We start from the raw sequence: 15,129 nt of genomic DNA on the forward strand, positions 1-15,129 counted from the left end.
GTGACAAGCTGCATGCACGGGAGACAATACACGCGGGCTCGTAGGGCCACTTGATGAGAGAGACGAGGATAGGCGCCGAGAGAGACGAGAAAATGCGACGCTACCGCGTTTGGGGGCGGTTATTGGAGGGTGCATGATGCGGCCATGCCCATGATTGTAACTCGGAGATCCTTTGAGAGTCATTCAGTGCCTAGGCTGGGATACATCGTACGGATGGATACCTCAGAGAAAGGAAATAGCTGTTGGTTGGACTGGTCCAAGACTGAACGTCATGGACTTGGGAGGGGGTGAAGACGTAATCATCGATCGACGTTCACTTCATGGTAAGCCAAGTTTACCGCAAATTGAACTGGGTGACTATGTGCATGCTTGCTTGCTTGCCGGCGGGCGGGCGAGACGGAGACGGAGACGGATTGGTACGCTGCCTTGCTGGTAATCGGCTGACGTTGACCTCAAGAATGTTGCGTAATGATCAGATGCTACCAATTGTGTCAACGACATGTTGAAAGCATGGCCTTGGATAGTCGTGGCGCATTAAAGAGGACAAAAGAGCCCCGCCTAATTAATTGGTACCCGCGGAGAGGATGAATGGGGTTGTCAACTTGTCACCTTCCGACTTGAAGACGCATCGTTTATCATTATCTCCATGGCTTTGTGTTATTCCTCAAACCAGGCTGTGGCTGACAGATACGGAATAATACGTGTAAGCAGTCGCGCATTGAACACACCAACATCCGTTCAGAGGAAAGCCAAAGACGTCAACAAGTCGATGCAACGCTGTACCAACAGCGACGAGATGATCATGACCCTGAGTAAACGTTAGGGCAGTTTGTGGTTGCTGTGTGCTCCGTAAGTGAGTAGGTACTGAGTTGGGGCCTCCAGCTTCTCACTCGATCCGGACCCCGGCCAGGCCCTTGCCCTTGCCCTTGCCTTTACCTGCGCGAGTCCCCGCCGTAGCGCGCCCCGCCGAGACCGAGGAGGCAAATCAAAAAGTGACTGCTGGGCGGTTCCCGGTGTTCAGGGTGCTGTAAGATGTTCAATACAACGTGCCATCGGTCCCGTACGGTGTATCATACAGGGCAGTAGTCAGCTGCGAGCACGAAGTAGGGTAGTGGATGCAAGGAGCGTGAAAACACGAGGGCACTGTAGGTGAAGATGTAGCTATCTTTTTAGTACCCGTATCCGTGTCTTATGGAAGAAGAGAGAGAAGAGAGAGGCAACAATTCACCACCACTTTCCAAGGTTGTGAGAAGACACGAGGTTGAAGTGTTCCACCGACCCTGGTGTAAAGTATTGTCCGTCAACTGTCTGCGTTTGAAAGCGTCGGAAACATGATATTAACCACTATTGGATCTGTAAGTAGTTGTCAACGAAAGTGACCAAGGTTCGAATGGAAATGCAGTGAAGTGATTACTTGTGTGGTACGGAGTAGGTAAGGTATCTGTATCCGTATCCGTAGGAGCTCATGCCTTCTCTACGGATCAGGTACCGAGTCCTTTCCTCGGCCAGAATAACAAGTTCTCCAGAGGCCAGTCCAGGGAGTCTAGGCAGCGCTGTCATGGCGGGCCGCGGGTCTTGTTGCAGCGTGCTCAACGTAAAGTCCCGTCTGCCAAGAGCTGCGATGGCCGGATTCGGTCAAGTCGCGATACCTCTGCGCTTGTACTGCGTTAGGTACTCCAGACGGACACAGAAGAAGGTACTTCTTGCCATGTACTTGTCGCCATGTGCTTTCCAAAGAACACGCGGTGAGCTGAGCAAGGACCACCCGTCCACGTCCAACACTTGCCCGCCGCCCGGGGCTGTTGGCTCCAGCTCCCGAACTCCCGGTCCCACCCACCTGCTAGGTACGGCCCTGTGCAAAAAGATGCGTGCCTTTCATGCTCCAATCTTTAACCCTGTTTACCCTGCAAGTTCCCCCCCCTCCTCCTTCACCCTCTTCCAAGGCATGTGCCATCCCATGTATATCCGTACGAATACATGCTTCTTCCGTGACTAGACTGAGCAACATCGCCCCTTTGCTGACAACCGGCTTTCCCCTCGCTCGTCACCTAGAATACCTACGGGGGGTCTACGAGGAGGAATCACACCCATGCGGGCAACACCATCGACCAAGACTCACACTGCAACTCTTCATCAACCGCACCACACCTCTTTGCCTGGCGCTTGTATGGCCAATCGTATACTTGCCGTTCGGCCCTATGACTTGTGTGGCTCGTGGCTCACTCTCAGTGGTAATATACCTACCTACCTTAGCATCCCAGTTCTGGATTGGTAGCCCTATCATGCTCAAGCCGACTTTTGACACGCAGCAGTTCACGCCCGTAGCAAGCATCTCTGGGTTCAAAAGTTCTGCATGCGCTGCGTCGACCGTCTCGTTCTGCAGCGCAAATGCGATACCACGTCGCCGCCTCGTTGGCTACATTTTGCGGACTATCGTGCTAGAAGATGCCGTCAGACGTGGCATGCTCAATCGTGTCGTCCTTAAAAACTCACGTCCGTAAATATCTTGCATGTCCGGCCGATGTTCCCTCACCCTACCCCGTCATCACGGGAGCTGACCTTGCCGGCCGGCCCTGGCCTCAGTAGGTTGTCTGTTGGAACTTTGTGTAGCAAGCCAACAAACAATCACAAAATTTGGAATTTGGACCTTGTTGTTGGTCTGCCGCTGAAGGCTTTGACCATACGCTACCTACCTTACCTTAATTAATACCTCGCGGCTTGGAAGTTGGGTGCTCGCTCCTTCTCTTCAATTTGCGGCCCCAAGCGAGGCCAGGCTGTTGTTGCCTTCATGCAACCACAATCGAGGCCCCGGCATTGCAATGTAAAATTCGCAGTATATGCCACTGATTATTTCCGATCGGCCAAATTATCGTAGTTGCAATGCAATTGACTGCCTTGCTCGACCGTGTAGCTGCTATTGCTACCTTACCACAACTTCACTTATCCTCATCATGCCCATCAAGTACATTCCGTCATCAAAGTAATCCGTCGTGCCGTGCCCGCTCAATGCTGCAACGCCATGATATAGAAATTTACAATATCTCCACACCAAACAATACGCGTGCATGTAAATAATAATAACCCCCCCCAGGCCGATTCGAGTTGGTGTTACAGTCATCCTTGGGAAGTCGATGATGGGAGAAAAAAAAACAAGGAATTATTGTCAATAGCTCCTTCACGGGGAGCCAAGTTGTCGTTCCATCACCGTTGCCAACTATCGCCATGTGTTCCATCGCTCGTGCCAGACAAGGCGCTTCTGCTCCTGCAAGCTGATAATTCGGGATGTAATAGGCTATTGCCGCCCCCCATCGGCGCGTTGATGGGAGGCAGAGGTCCCGAGCCGGGTCCCATGGGATGTATTGGCCCTCCCATGCTACGGTTGACCGGCGCTATGCCTCCAAAACCCTCAACACGAAGGTCACAAGTGCCGACGTCGAAGCGTTTTGAACATCCATCGTCCATATGCCTGTAGCTCGGGTTAGTGATTTCCCCTTAACAGTCATCACGCATCTCCAGCTGTATTTCCCACAACGTACCTGCGAAGCGTATCCTTCCGGGCGAACAGCCTTCCACAGTAGTCACAACGATGATTCTTTTCCTTCATGTGAACGCTTTGGTTGTGTCTCTGAAGGTCCGTCTTCCGGACAAACCTCTTGTTGCAATCGGCTACTGGACATGGAAATGGGTATTCTCGCTTGTCGTCATGTGTATCCAGATGTGCCTTGTAGTTGTAGCTGCGGCTGAAGAGCTTGCCACATCCTGCAACTTGACACTGGTACTGGGCGTCTGCAAAGGAAGTCATCTTCCGTGGCGCTCGCTTCGGGCGGTTGTGCTTCCCATCGTCTGCCCGCTTCGAGTCTCGACCAACAGGAGCCGGCTCTTCCGCAGGAGGGTTTTGGTAGTACTGCTCCACGCCGTATTCGACCTTAGACCAGCTTGGAGATTGGTTTTCTGATAGATAGTGATGGTGAAGGTTGCCGTATGTGCTTGATTCTGTCATGTAAGACGTTTGCATTGAGCGTGGAGAGGCGTAGTGCGAGGCGTCAATTCCAGATCCATATTCATTGGCGTTCTCCATCTTGATCCTTGGCCCCAACGAACTCGTGGAGTGCCCAACTGGTGCGTAAGAAAGCGAACTTCTTGATGAAGATGGCCCGGGTGAGCGCCCCGGAGAGTCTGTTAGAGAATGCTGATGGTGGCCTAGCGCGGACGAGTGGGATGGCGGCGGAGGGTATGAGTCGGATCCGTATGAGGCGGACACTTGTGAGTCGTACTCAGCAAACGGGTCGTACGCCGAAGATAGAACATTCGGGATGGAAAAGGACGAGGATGAGGGCGCCATGATGTCGGTGGTAGTCCAATCTACTGACGGCCGAGGGTCCAAAGGTGGCAAAGAAATGTCGGCTTCGGCTGCCTGATCCAAGGAGCACAGTTGGCCGGCAGCGTATAAAGAACTGATTTTGTACTGTTGAGCCGCCAAGTCTGGAGACGGATATTCAAGCGAAGAGTGTTCCGATGGACAGTAGGTGTGAGTTGGAGATGCCGGCGACCTGGTAAGAGATGGTGGTGTAAGATCCATGACTGGTTTGGCAGCAGGCTTGCTATTCTTTTATCGATTCAACGGGCGATTGTTGGACGCAAAAGTTTGGATTATATACCAACAGGGCCGTTGGAGCAAGACGCAATCAGGCCTCGAGGGGGTGGAGGATGCCCGGTTGGGACTCGGGTAGATGTGTGTGAGTGGAGGAGCGTGTGGGTAAGAACCTGATCGGGAGTGTTCTGTTTCTGATTGGCAACCTTGTCCAAGAAGGCTGAGGGACAATAGGTAGATGGGGAAAGAGGCGGTTATAAAGGAATTTGTTCACAGATGGAGAGGGGGCAAGACAAGGCAGCAAACTAGAAGCTGACAGGGAGTCCGCTGAAGAGAGAGAAAGAGGTGCGTATAAGGTAGTCAGGGTGCAGATATGTATGAGATTAGGTGCGCGGGCGAAGGAAGGTAAGGTATCCGTGAGGTGTTGAAGTATCCAGAAGATGGGAATAACCTAGTCAAGAGCTATCAGGGGTGGATGAGGCAAATGGGTCGAGATGACACCCTCGACCATCGCTAACAGGGCTGAACGGAGCCGAGAAGAGACAGAGACGGGAAGGCAAGGCGGACCAGACCCTGTAATACTACAGCATCCGAGGCAGACTCTTGGAAGATAATTACGACTTGTTTCTATCTCGGGATCCTGCTTCTGCCTGGGCTTGGGGGAGCATGGCAGACGGAAATCAAGACTAGTTGCGAGTTAGAGACGAGGAAAGCCAGCAGTACATTCGCTGGCCCCGACTCCCGGATGAGCAAAATAATTGAGACGCAGAAGGGTTGGCGACCTGGCAGCAACGGCAGCAGGCAGGCCAGAGTGCCTGTGGAGTGGTGTTGGACCGTCCCGCGAAGGATTCAACAGACCTAGTCCAGCCAGAAGTACCATTGGGGGCGGCGCGAGACGTGAGGGCAGAAGAAAAGCAGGGGTGGAGGAGGGGCGTAGTCAGGCCAGGAACCCACCGAGAAGGGTGTGAGAGTATGAGAGGGGGGATGTGACTGAAAGTCCGAATAATGGGGATGAAATAGATGAGTACGTAGCGAGCTTCCTGAGTGTGTTGTTAGATCAGCGGACTCTTTCTGGGTATGAATGACACTTCGTTGGAGCCGGAGTGCATCGGTGGTTAGGACCGGGTTCGCCGTAGGGCCCATATGGGGACAAAGACTTGGATAGCCCGAGCCTTCGTCGTAATTGACACTTGCCAATCCAGGTGCTTCCCTCCAACAGTCTCAACTCAGACGACCTGCTTCGAGTGCTCTGCCTATGGCTCCCTTGTCTACAGTCGTCGGAAGCCTGAAGGTGGCTCAATGCCAAAGTGACTGGGACTCTGGAACCTCTGGGAGAGGGGGAGTTTGGGAGAGCTGGAAGTTGAGCAACAAAACAGCATGTGGGCGGTGGGCCAGGTGGTACGATGAATGCCTGCACCAACGCTGGCGAAGCACATTCATCCGTCCATTTCCAGGGCTGTGAATGGTCGGTCCAGCAACTTGGGAATGAGGGAGGGCCTTGCCTAGAGGCTAAACAGGGATGTCACCTTTGAGGCTTGACCGGTCACTGGCACCATCTGCGTCAGGGGTCCGGGAAGAAATGGAAAGGAAAGGGAAGGCGAGATTTGAAGAGAAGGGGGAAAGGAAAGGGCCTCAGAGTTGCACTGGTTTCGATGAATAGGATGTGTACGGATACGCAGTAGTATATCCAGGTCCGTACCTTGTGCGTTGATATGCAGCCAGGGGGTGGGGGGTTGGGGAACATTGGCTGCCCCCGGTGTTAATTTGGTCTGTATAATGGATGACTGCTTCCCAGGTCCCCGTGTTCTTCCTTCTTTCCATGGTGCTCTTTGCTGGGTGGGCTATCTAGACTTTGAGCAGAAATGCGCGGCCTGCGTCTTCTTCAGAGAGATCGGGTACTGTATGCGAGTGAGGAGCAAGCCCACTTCGACGTGTCTCACACAGGCACACAGGCACACAGCCCTCGGGTTGTTGGTTGACGATTGAGAATGAAAGAAAAAACGAGGAGAGAAAAACTCGTTGCCGTTTGTCGTTTGTCGTTGGTCGTTGGAGGTGTCTGAACCAACCGTTTAATTAAAAACTCGCCGGGGACATTGACCTAGACCGGACGGAGCCCGTGCGTAAAGTGGACACTCCAACGATCGATTGAGCCACATCGGCCGTGGTGGAGTCGTCGGGCGAGCTACATGAGGTACTTTATCTCAGGTATCTCACCTTACAGCTCCTTCCTAGCCATTGTGCAGAACACCTCCTGGTACGTATCGAATTTAAGTACTTGGAGTGAGGTACCTACCTCAACTTGCTTCGCCTTGCAGTGTTGGAACTTGGATGCATGGTAAGGCAATAAACCAACGACGAACACGTTCATCCATAGTAGGTATGCTCTGGGCGATTAACAGCCCAATGAAATGATCTATTTCTTTTACCTCGAAGAGTGTAAGGAATTGAAATAAAATGTGAGCATTACATTGACCAGCTGCCTCTTATCCGCCCGTCTCCTCGCTCGACTTCTCTTGCAGGTAGGTAAAGATACATCAGAGTTCGCTGCGGCAGGTCTCGCCCCGGCCCTGTAGCCGTTGCACCCACCCGTTCTCCGGCGTGGCATTGGCGCCCGCGCCTGCGTTGGTTCTGACGTCCAGAAGAACACTGTCAAGGGTGTCCGCAGTCAGTGGGGCAAGGCCAGGTACAAGCATCTTGACTCCCCGCCCGTTCCTTGACGCCTTTGCAGGGTTAGCAGCCTAATGGTACCCTATCCATAGCACGTCCTAGCCGTTCGTAAGATGGATCCTGCGTTGGAGGCCAAAAACAGAGAGAGAAGGGGGAAGAGAGACTAGAGTATCCGTATTTGACGCGCTGATTTGCATTCTCTCCCCGCCTTCGCGAAGCTGCAAATGACGGGCCGACGAAATAACCTTTCAGAGAAGGATGGTGGTGGCGCTCACGGACGCCATCAAACATCTCAAATATCAACCTCGTGGCTGTATTCGTAGACCAAACCAAAGCAGGCAGCTTGGCACCATACTCTACAAACGGGTCAGCGCCGCCGCTTCCAAGACACCATCATCTGCCGTTTCCATTTAGAGCGTTCACCACAACGAAACCACATCAGCGAGCAAGATATGCACATTCACCAGCGGATGCTCTCACCTCACTTGTTTTCTGACTTAGCATTGCGCCTTGCGCCCCCCCGCCCTATGCACCTTATTGCCCTGTTCCAACTTCCTCTCGTGCTCCCATAGGTGGCCATGCGCGTCTTCGCGCCCGTATGCATGGCGTCAACGCTGGGCTTGGGATGCCTGCTGCCAATCGCAGTGCCAAGTCTTCCTCGTCAGAAGTCGGGGATCAGGAGCAGTTGAGTCTTCAATCGTCATGGTGTTGGACAAGGGCTCCAGAGGGTCCGATTTCTATGGCACCGTCAGCAATACGGATGCGACAACTCTCCATCCAACAAGTTACGACAAATCTTATTCGACAGCTTCGAAGGAATCAGCCAAGTAGCCAGTGCGCACACCTTATCGAGTATCCCTGGCTTGTTCGGGCAAAGTGTGGAGTCTGATCGTTCGTGGACGGATTAGAATGACCATGTGGCTACTCTCGATGTGAAGATATTCGCAAGGATTTCCGAGTCTTCTGCGAAGACATCTCAGCGAGCATCCGCATGATTGTGCCTCTGACTCCTTGGACGCTCCGCACAGAACTGAGTGATGAATCTTCAAGGTTGCAAATGTTTCATCCGAGAGATCGCGATGGACGTAAATGTTGCTGAAGATATTGCGAGGTGGAAAACAACAGCATTGACGGATTCCGCCGTGTCTATAGCTTTTCAAACCAACTAGAGCAAGATGTCATCAATAATTTGACATACTCGCCTTACCATAGATACTTGACTTCGGGTAGATACGTTATCTTGGCGCGTTCTTGCTTACCTGCCTATGTTTACTTCCGCCTGAGGCGAGGCCCTCGGGGACTCATCTTATGACAGGAACACATCTGTTAAGATCCACGAGTGGCATCTGTATGCCAGGTAGACGGTGCCTGCCCCTGGGGAAATCCATCTAACCCTGCCTTCCCTCCCGTCTCTTATGCCTCTCCCCCATCTAGACTTGCTCGTGGCAGCTGTCAAAGGGCATGGTGTATCCGTACCTTCTCTCGAGAGCACAGGACAAGTCCCACCAAAGTACGACCAGGTTCCTAATTAAGGCAGTTGCGTGTATGTGTGGCCACCGCGAGATTGGTCTTGCCTGTCGTGCTTTCTTAGGGACTTTAAGGTACCTTGTGGAACTCCGTAGGGCTTTCAATGTCAGGGGGCATGGAGTACGTACCTCGACCGACTCTCTCTTCAGGCTCTGCAAGGTACTTTTCTGTGGGTTGAGTGGAAGCCGTCAAGATGAGGCCAACGGCGTCCCCCATTTCCTTCATCTCTCAAACTGTCCGAAGGACTCCCTCGCTCTACTTCTGCTCAGAGAAAGACAGGTCCAGCACGTTGGCACCCGCTGAGATGCGCCCGCATATATTGGAGCTTCGCGACGGGTACCCGAAATCGTGGCGCAATGTTCGGCCGAGAGATGACCTGAATGAAGTAAATAGAATGGTCGGGTGTCATGGGTGGTTGTTCGTTGGTTAGTAGCAGTCTAGTGGTGCTTTGACAGTCCGTTGTTAACGGTCTACATTATTCTGGAACAATTTTCCTTCCACTCTCTCATCCGTCCTTAGCTCAGAAGTAGCCGTCCTCTCGCTGAGCTACCCAGCCCAAGCATTGACAACATCAGGACGTCAGAAATGGCCCTTGACGGTCCCTCATATAAACGAGAACGTGTGGTACCTATCCTGCCAGTCCGTATCCTCTCCTCGTCTCCTTCATTGCTTCGCTAGTCGCGGGTCAGCAACTGGATAATGTGGGGACAGACTATACATAGCGACAAAGTGGCTCATTGCCTTCCGCTGTCCCTATGGTCTGAAGCAATCCGACAATCTTGTCTTGCGCATCTAGCCATGTATGGAGCGTACCATGACGGCTGGTAGGCATGGCAAGTATTCGTACGTCTGTCCAGAGTCCAGACTACCAATAACGAAATTGGGCCTTCGCAGGGACTGTTGATACCAAATAAAACTGACCCTACGGGACCTTGCGATCTCCCACCACCTAGAACAACAACTTTCTACCATGTTACTGTGGACAGGACGCTACTGCGAGGTGGACATCGAATGAGCAGCATCCTTGCGTTCAGTCTGGCGCCTGCGAATCTGGAGCAAGGGTACCCGGAAGCGAGACCGCAGCCGGGCGTAAGCAGAGCGACCAGGTGGGTGCTGGATAGGGAACTTTGGTGAACAGGTTTTCGCACCTCACTTCCGAGCAGTGCGAGCTTAGTCTGCTTTCCTACCTACCCTTCTACAGGTCACCTCAATCGGCATGCAGTATCTGCGCTCCTTCGCGCCAGTTACCAGTATCCGTGCTTACAAAGGATCCGGAGTGCCGTCTGATTAAGTGCTGACTGTAACTCGGTCAAGAGATTGCGTCCAATGGCATGGGAATCTCACTTCACTGCGACGAGATCATCGTCACTTACAGGTACCTACAACGCCCCCCCTTTAAGCTGTCAGCAAGCGGATGTATATACCGCGCAGACCCTAGCGAGCTCAGTCATGCACTGCTAGGTCATTGGCCAGCCTAGGTGAGTGGCCGACAAATGGGCCAGATCTAGCCTAATTGGGTGTGCATCATCAAGCTTTACAGTCAGGGTAAGCTAGAGTCGCAATTCCTTGTGTAGGGATACGGTGTAATAACAAATGATGTACGGACTCACCATAGAAATTATTGTTTGTTGAGATACGAATCTATGGACAGGCTAAGATGAAAGTGCGGCTCTGGCGACGTCAAGACAAAAGCATCGTCAAGTTATAACGGCTTTTGCGGCAAAGTCACCGGTGGCCTTGAGCTTCTAAGGAATAGTTTAGAGCTGGGATCGCGGTTGGTATACCTTGACGTCGTGATGAACGAGCATGGACTGTGATCCTCTATATTTCATTGTTTGAGGCCCTTTCGTACGTGGGCGTATTGGAGTGAGGCCTGCATGCTCATCACGTTAATAAGGTCCCCAGCCATGCCGTGAAGGCTACGCTTCAAGAGTAGCTTAACAATGGCAGACCCTCCTCATGTGCTAACAAGTCCTTACACATGCCAGAACGAAGTCTCACCCAGGCACATAGCTATGTCGCGGAACCTGAACTCACGAGACTAAGTATATAGCGGACCATCGTAGACATAACCAGCAAATACAGCACTTCAGAACGGTCGAACAGCTTCATTGCATCAGTTACAACAACCTCCCACCGTCCCAGTTTTAATCCACACCAAATCGTACGTTCCGTGTGCCTCTAGCTGCATGATACGCGCAACGGACATATGGGTGATGAGCATTGCATCGACCTTTGGGCACACGCCACTCGGCCGCAGAAACTTGTCTGACATGTCCTGGGACCCCATTATCGTGGCATTACAGCCCATCCTTCAGAGTAAGAATGTACCGCGCAGATACGCAGGGTGTATTCGATTCCACTCAGCCTTATGCTGTGCCGGGCGGGTAGCCAAGATCAATTCTCCGCCTTCCGATGGTCAGCCATCCCGTCAAGCATCCTACCTGAAGCCCCCGAAAGCGAGGCGGCTGCGACGAACCCAATAGAGCCACCGCTCGCTGGATCACAACAGGAGTGGCCGGTTCCTAGAGCCCAGAATGCCATGAGTAGTAGCCAGCATCATCTTCAACCTCTCCGCGCGGGCACGTGCGGATACATGAGGCGGTCCGAAGTCTGATATAAATTGAACGGAAAGAGGGATGAAAAGTGGTTGACAATGAAAGGAGGTTTGCGGACTGGCGCGCACTGAGCCTGGAGGTGGGAAACACCAGCCAACCCCAAACAAGGTGATGACCAAGGCAGGATGACATAAGCGACAATGTCACGTGAAGCCGCGACTGGTTGGCATCGAAGACCGGGAAGCTGTAACCTGTCGGGATTGATCCCTTAGGTTGCCTGGGTCCGCCTCACGTCACTCATCGAGACAACTTTTCGGCATTGCAGAAGATGGCTATTGAGTTTTGCACTCAACGACCTCAGTCTCAACTGCAACCTCAACCCCAATCTTGACCTCGACATCAATCTCGACCACACACCCTCTGAAACAATTATAGCCGTAGAGCTGCTGCCGTAGCACAAGATTGCACTAGTCTGATGAGATCTGCTTCGGAATCTGGCGCCCGTGACCGCGCTCCTTTGCTCATCCACCGGGTCCATTTTCCTCAACTCACTCCACTCCCCGTTCATCAGTCTCAATCCATCAACACATATCCTTGACCACCACGACCTTCCACCAATCTACTGAATCGCGCCTGCCTCTTCTTGCACTTGCCTTCAACGAACGACTTCACTGTGTCGCTAATTGCGGCACTCTTGCCGTCTCAAGATGAAGTTCTTCATTGAGTCAGTCACAGTCTGCAGATTTACCAAGAATTCGCATCGCAACTAACATAGAGGCCACAGTGAATTACCAATCCTTTTCCCATACCCTTCGATCTATCCTGAGCAATATGCGTGAGTTAGGCTCTGTGCGAGCTGAGTAAAACGCTGACCAATTGCTAATGTGGACTTCAGATACATGTGCGATCTCAAAAGTGAGCACTCGCTCAAGCGAACTTGAACAACGAACGACCTTGCTGACGTGCTATCTAAACACACAGAGACGCTGGACGCAGGGGGGCATTGCGTATTGGAGATGCCTTCAGGGACAGGAAAGACGGTTTCGCTGCTCTCACTTATCGTCGCCTACCAGCAGCACAATCCCGAACACCGGAAGCTGATCTACTGCTCTCGTATGGTTCAAGTCGCCTATATTACACCGCATGTGATCCGTAACTAAACGTTTTTAGGTACTATGTCTGAGATCGAAAAGGCTCTGGCCGAACTCAAGGCTCTCATGAAGTATCGAGCTCAAGAGCTTGGCGAGGAGGAAGAGTTCCGTGGCCTCGGCCTGACAAGTCGAAAGAACCTGTGCTTGCATCCCTCCGTAAAACAGGAGAAAAGTGGTTCCGTCGTCGACGCACGCTGTCGAAGCTTGACGGCAGGCTTTGTAAAGGAGAAAAAAGACCGCGGCGAGCACGTTGATGTTTGTGTCTACCATGACGTACGTTTCGTCTATAGGCCTCTTCTCCCCTTCGTTCCTAACAACTTACTGACTTGTGGCAGAACTTGGATCTGCTTGAGCCACACAACCTGATTCCCAATGGAGTCTGGACATTTGAAGGCCTGTTGAAGTACGGCGAGCAGCACAAGCAATGTCCGTACTTCACCGCAAGGCGCATGGTAAATTACCCAAACACTAGAAAGCAACACGTTGTTTGGTACTGTGGCACTGACCTCAAGTAGATGCAATTCTGCAACGTCATCATCTACTCATACCACTACCTACTCGATCCCAAAATCGCTGAGAGAGTATCGAGGGAGCTCTCAAAAGACTGCATTGTGGTTTTTGACGAGGCTCACAACATCGACAACGTCTGCATCGAATCCCTCAGCACAGACATCACAGAAGATTCTCTACGGAAAGCCACAAGGGGTGCACAGAACTTGGAACGGAAAATAACAGAAATGAGGGATACCGACCAGGAGCAACTTCAAAACGAATACCAGAAACTGGTTGAAGGACTCCGCGGCGCGGATGAAGCACGGCAGGAAGATGCATTCATGGCGAATCCAGGTAGGCAACATCACCTGCTAGCTCACGCGCTGATTGAACATGGACTAACATGTTCAAAGCACTCCCCGATGATTTGCTCAAGGAGGCGGTTCCGGGTAATATCAGGAGAGCGGAACACTTTGTAGCCTTCCTAAAAAGGTTCATCGAGTATCTCAAGGTATGTTAACAACACACCTTAGGACAGGGTAAAGCATGCGATTGCTTACTACTCTCTCTTAGACCAGGATGAAGGTCAGACATACGATATCAGAGACACCCCCGTCTTTCCTCGCCCATCTCAGAGAATACACGTTCATCGAAAAGAAGCCACTGAGATTCTGCGCCGAAAGATTAACGTCGCTTGTGCGGACCCTCGAGCTTACCAATATCGAGGACTATCAACCACTGCAGGAAGTTGCTACATTCGCAACGCTGGTCGCAACTTACGAGAAGGGTTTCCTGCTCATCCTCGAGCCTTTCGAGTCAGAAACGGCAGAGGTACCCAACCCTGTTCTGCACTTCACGTGTCTTGACGCCGCCATCGCGATCAAGCCCGTCTTTGACAGATTCAGCTCCGTCATCATCACATCAGGAACAATTTCACCTCTCGAAATGTATCCCAAGATGCTGGGGTTCTCAACCGTTGTACAAGAGTCATACAGCATGACCTTGGCCAGAAGATCTTTCCTGCCAATGATCGTGACTCGTGGAAGCGACCAATCTTCCATCTCAACCAGTTTCCAGGTCCGCAACGAGCCGAGTGTCGTTCGAAATTACGGCACACTTCTCACCGAATTCGCCAAGATCACGCCCGATGGCATGGTCGTCTTCTTCCCCTCGTACCTGTACATGGAGTCCATCATCAGCATGTGGCAGGGCATGAATATTCTCGAAGAAGTCTGGAAGTACAAGCTTATCCTGGTCGAGACCCCAGATGCACAGGAAACGTCGCTCGCGCTGGAGACGTACAGGACAGCCTGCTGCAACGGCCGCGGCGCCGTGCTACTCTGTGTCGCCCGTGGCAAGGTCTCGGAGGGCATCGATTTCGATCACCAATACGGACGGACCGTGTTGTGTATAGGTGTACCGTTCCAGTACACCGAGTCCCGAATTCTCAAGGCCCGTCTCGAATTCCTGCGAGAAACGTATCGCATCCGTGAGAATGACTTCCTGTCCTTCGACGCTATGCGCCACGCCGCGCAGTGTCTCGGCCGAGTCCTGAGAGGCAAGGACGACTACGGCATCATGGTCCTCGCGGACCGCAGATTCCAAAAGAAGCGGACACAACTGCCCAAGTGGATTAACCAGGGCCTGCTCGATGCCGACACAAACGTCAGCACAGACATGGCCGTCAGTAGCGCCCGGCGCTTCCTCAAGCAGATGGCCCAGCCGTTCCGAGCAAAAGACCAGGAGGGCGTGAGCACCTGGAGTTATGAGGACTTGATGAGGCACAAGGAGAAGATGGACCTGGAGCGGATTCAGGAGCTCGAGGAGGTTGGCGCTGGTGGAGACGGCTACGGCGCCGACGGAGGAGACGAGTATGGCATGGATGACGACCTCGACCATGACTTGATGGAGATTGACGACGGGTTTTGAGGGCTTTGTACCAAAAGAATGGTCCCATCTAGCAACTCTGGTGCGAGCGGCGAGAACAGTAGAGGGTCGTCCCTTTCACTGGGACGGTGCGGGCAAGGACAATGAACTTTGGGAATAGAACCTCATATTAAAACATCATCAACTCCCTGCATCGCTTTGGCATGTATGGAAAATTCAGGGCTGTCTATCTCACCAAGCGCAATTAATTATCGTG

At 52.4% G+C, this 15,129-nt stretch overlaps 2 protein-coding genes across 2 annotated transcripts; one reads left to right on the forward strand and one right to left on the reverse strand.

Moving 5' to 3' along the window:
- Positions 1 to 3,138: 3,138 nt before the first annotated feature.
- Positions 3,139 to 5,014, reverse strand: BDP55DRAFT_361589 (uncharacterized protein). Its single transcript, XM_060567037.1, has 2 exons — positions 3,537 to 5,014; positions 3,139 to 3,466 (listed from the first exon to the last, which is right to left on the reverse strand). Exons 1-2 carry the CDS (start codon positions 4,577 to 4,579, stop codon positions 3,202 to 3,204), a joined length of 1,308 nt encoding a protein of 435 aa, XP_060424049.1. The 5' UTR covers positions 4,580 to 5,014; the 3' UTR covers positions 3,139 to 3,201.
- A 6,595-nt stretch (positions 5,015 to 11,609) lies between these two features.
- Positions 11,610 to 15,081, forward strand: BDP55DRAFT_592492 (DNA repair helicase). Its single transcript, XM_060570940.1, has 9 exons — positions 11,610 to 12,067; positions 12,128 to 12,178; positions 12,239 to 12,258; positions 12,325 to 12,456; positions 12,514 to 12,767; positions 12,830 to 12,946; positions 13,010 to 13,340; positions 13,400 to 13,497; positions 13,560 to 15,081. Exons 1-9 carry the CDS (start codon positions 12,051 to 12,053, stop codon positions 14,913 to 14,915), a joined length of 2,376 nt encoding a protein of 791 aa, XP_060424050.1. The 5' UTR covers positions 11,610 to 12,050; the 3' UTR covers positions 14,916 to 15,081.
- Positions 15,082 to 15,129: the final 48 nt, after the last annotated feature.

The sequence above is a fragment of the Colletotrichum godetiae genome (genome assembly GCF_030913485.1).
Source record: "Colletotrichum godetiae strain CBS 193.32 chromosome Unknown BDP55scaffold_62, whole genome shotgun sequence".
Lineage (NCBI taxonomy): Eukaryota > Fungi > Ascomycota > Sordariomycetes > Glomerellales > Glomerellaceae > Colletotrichum > Colletotrichum godetiae.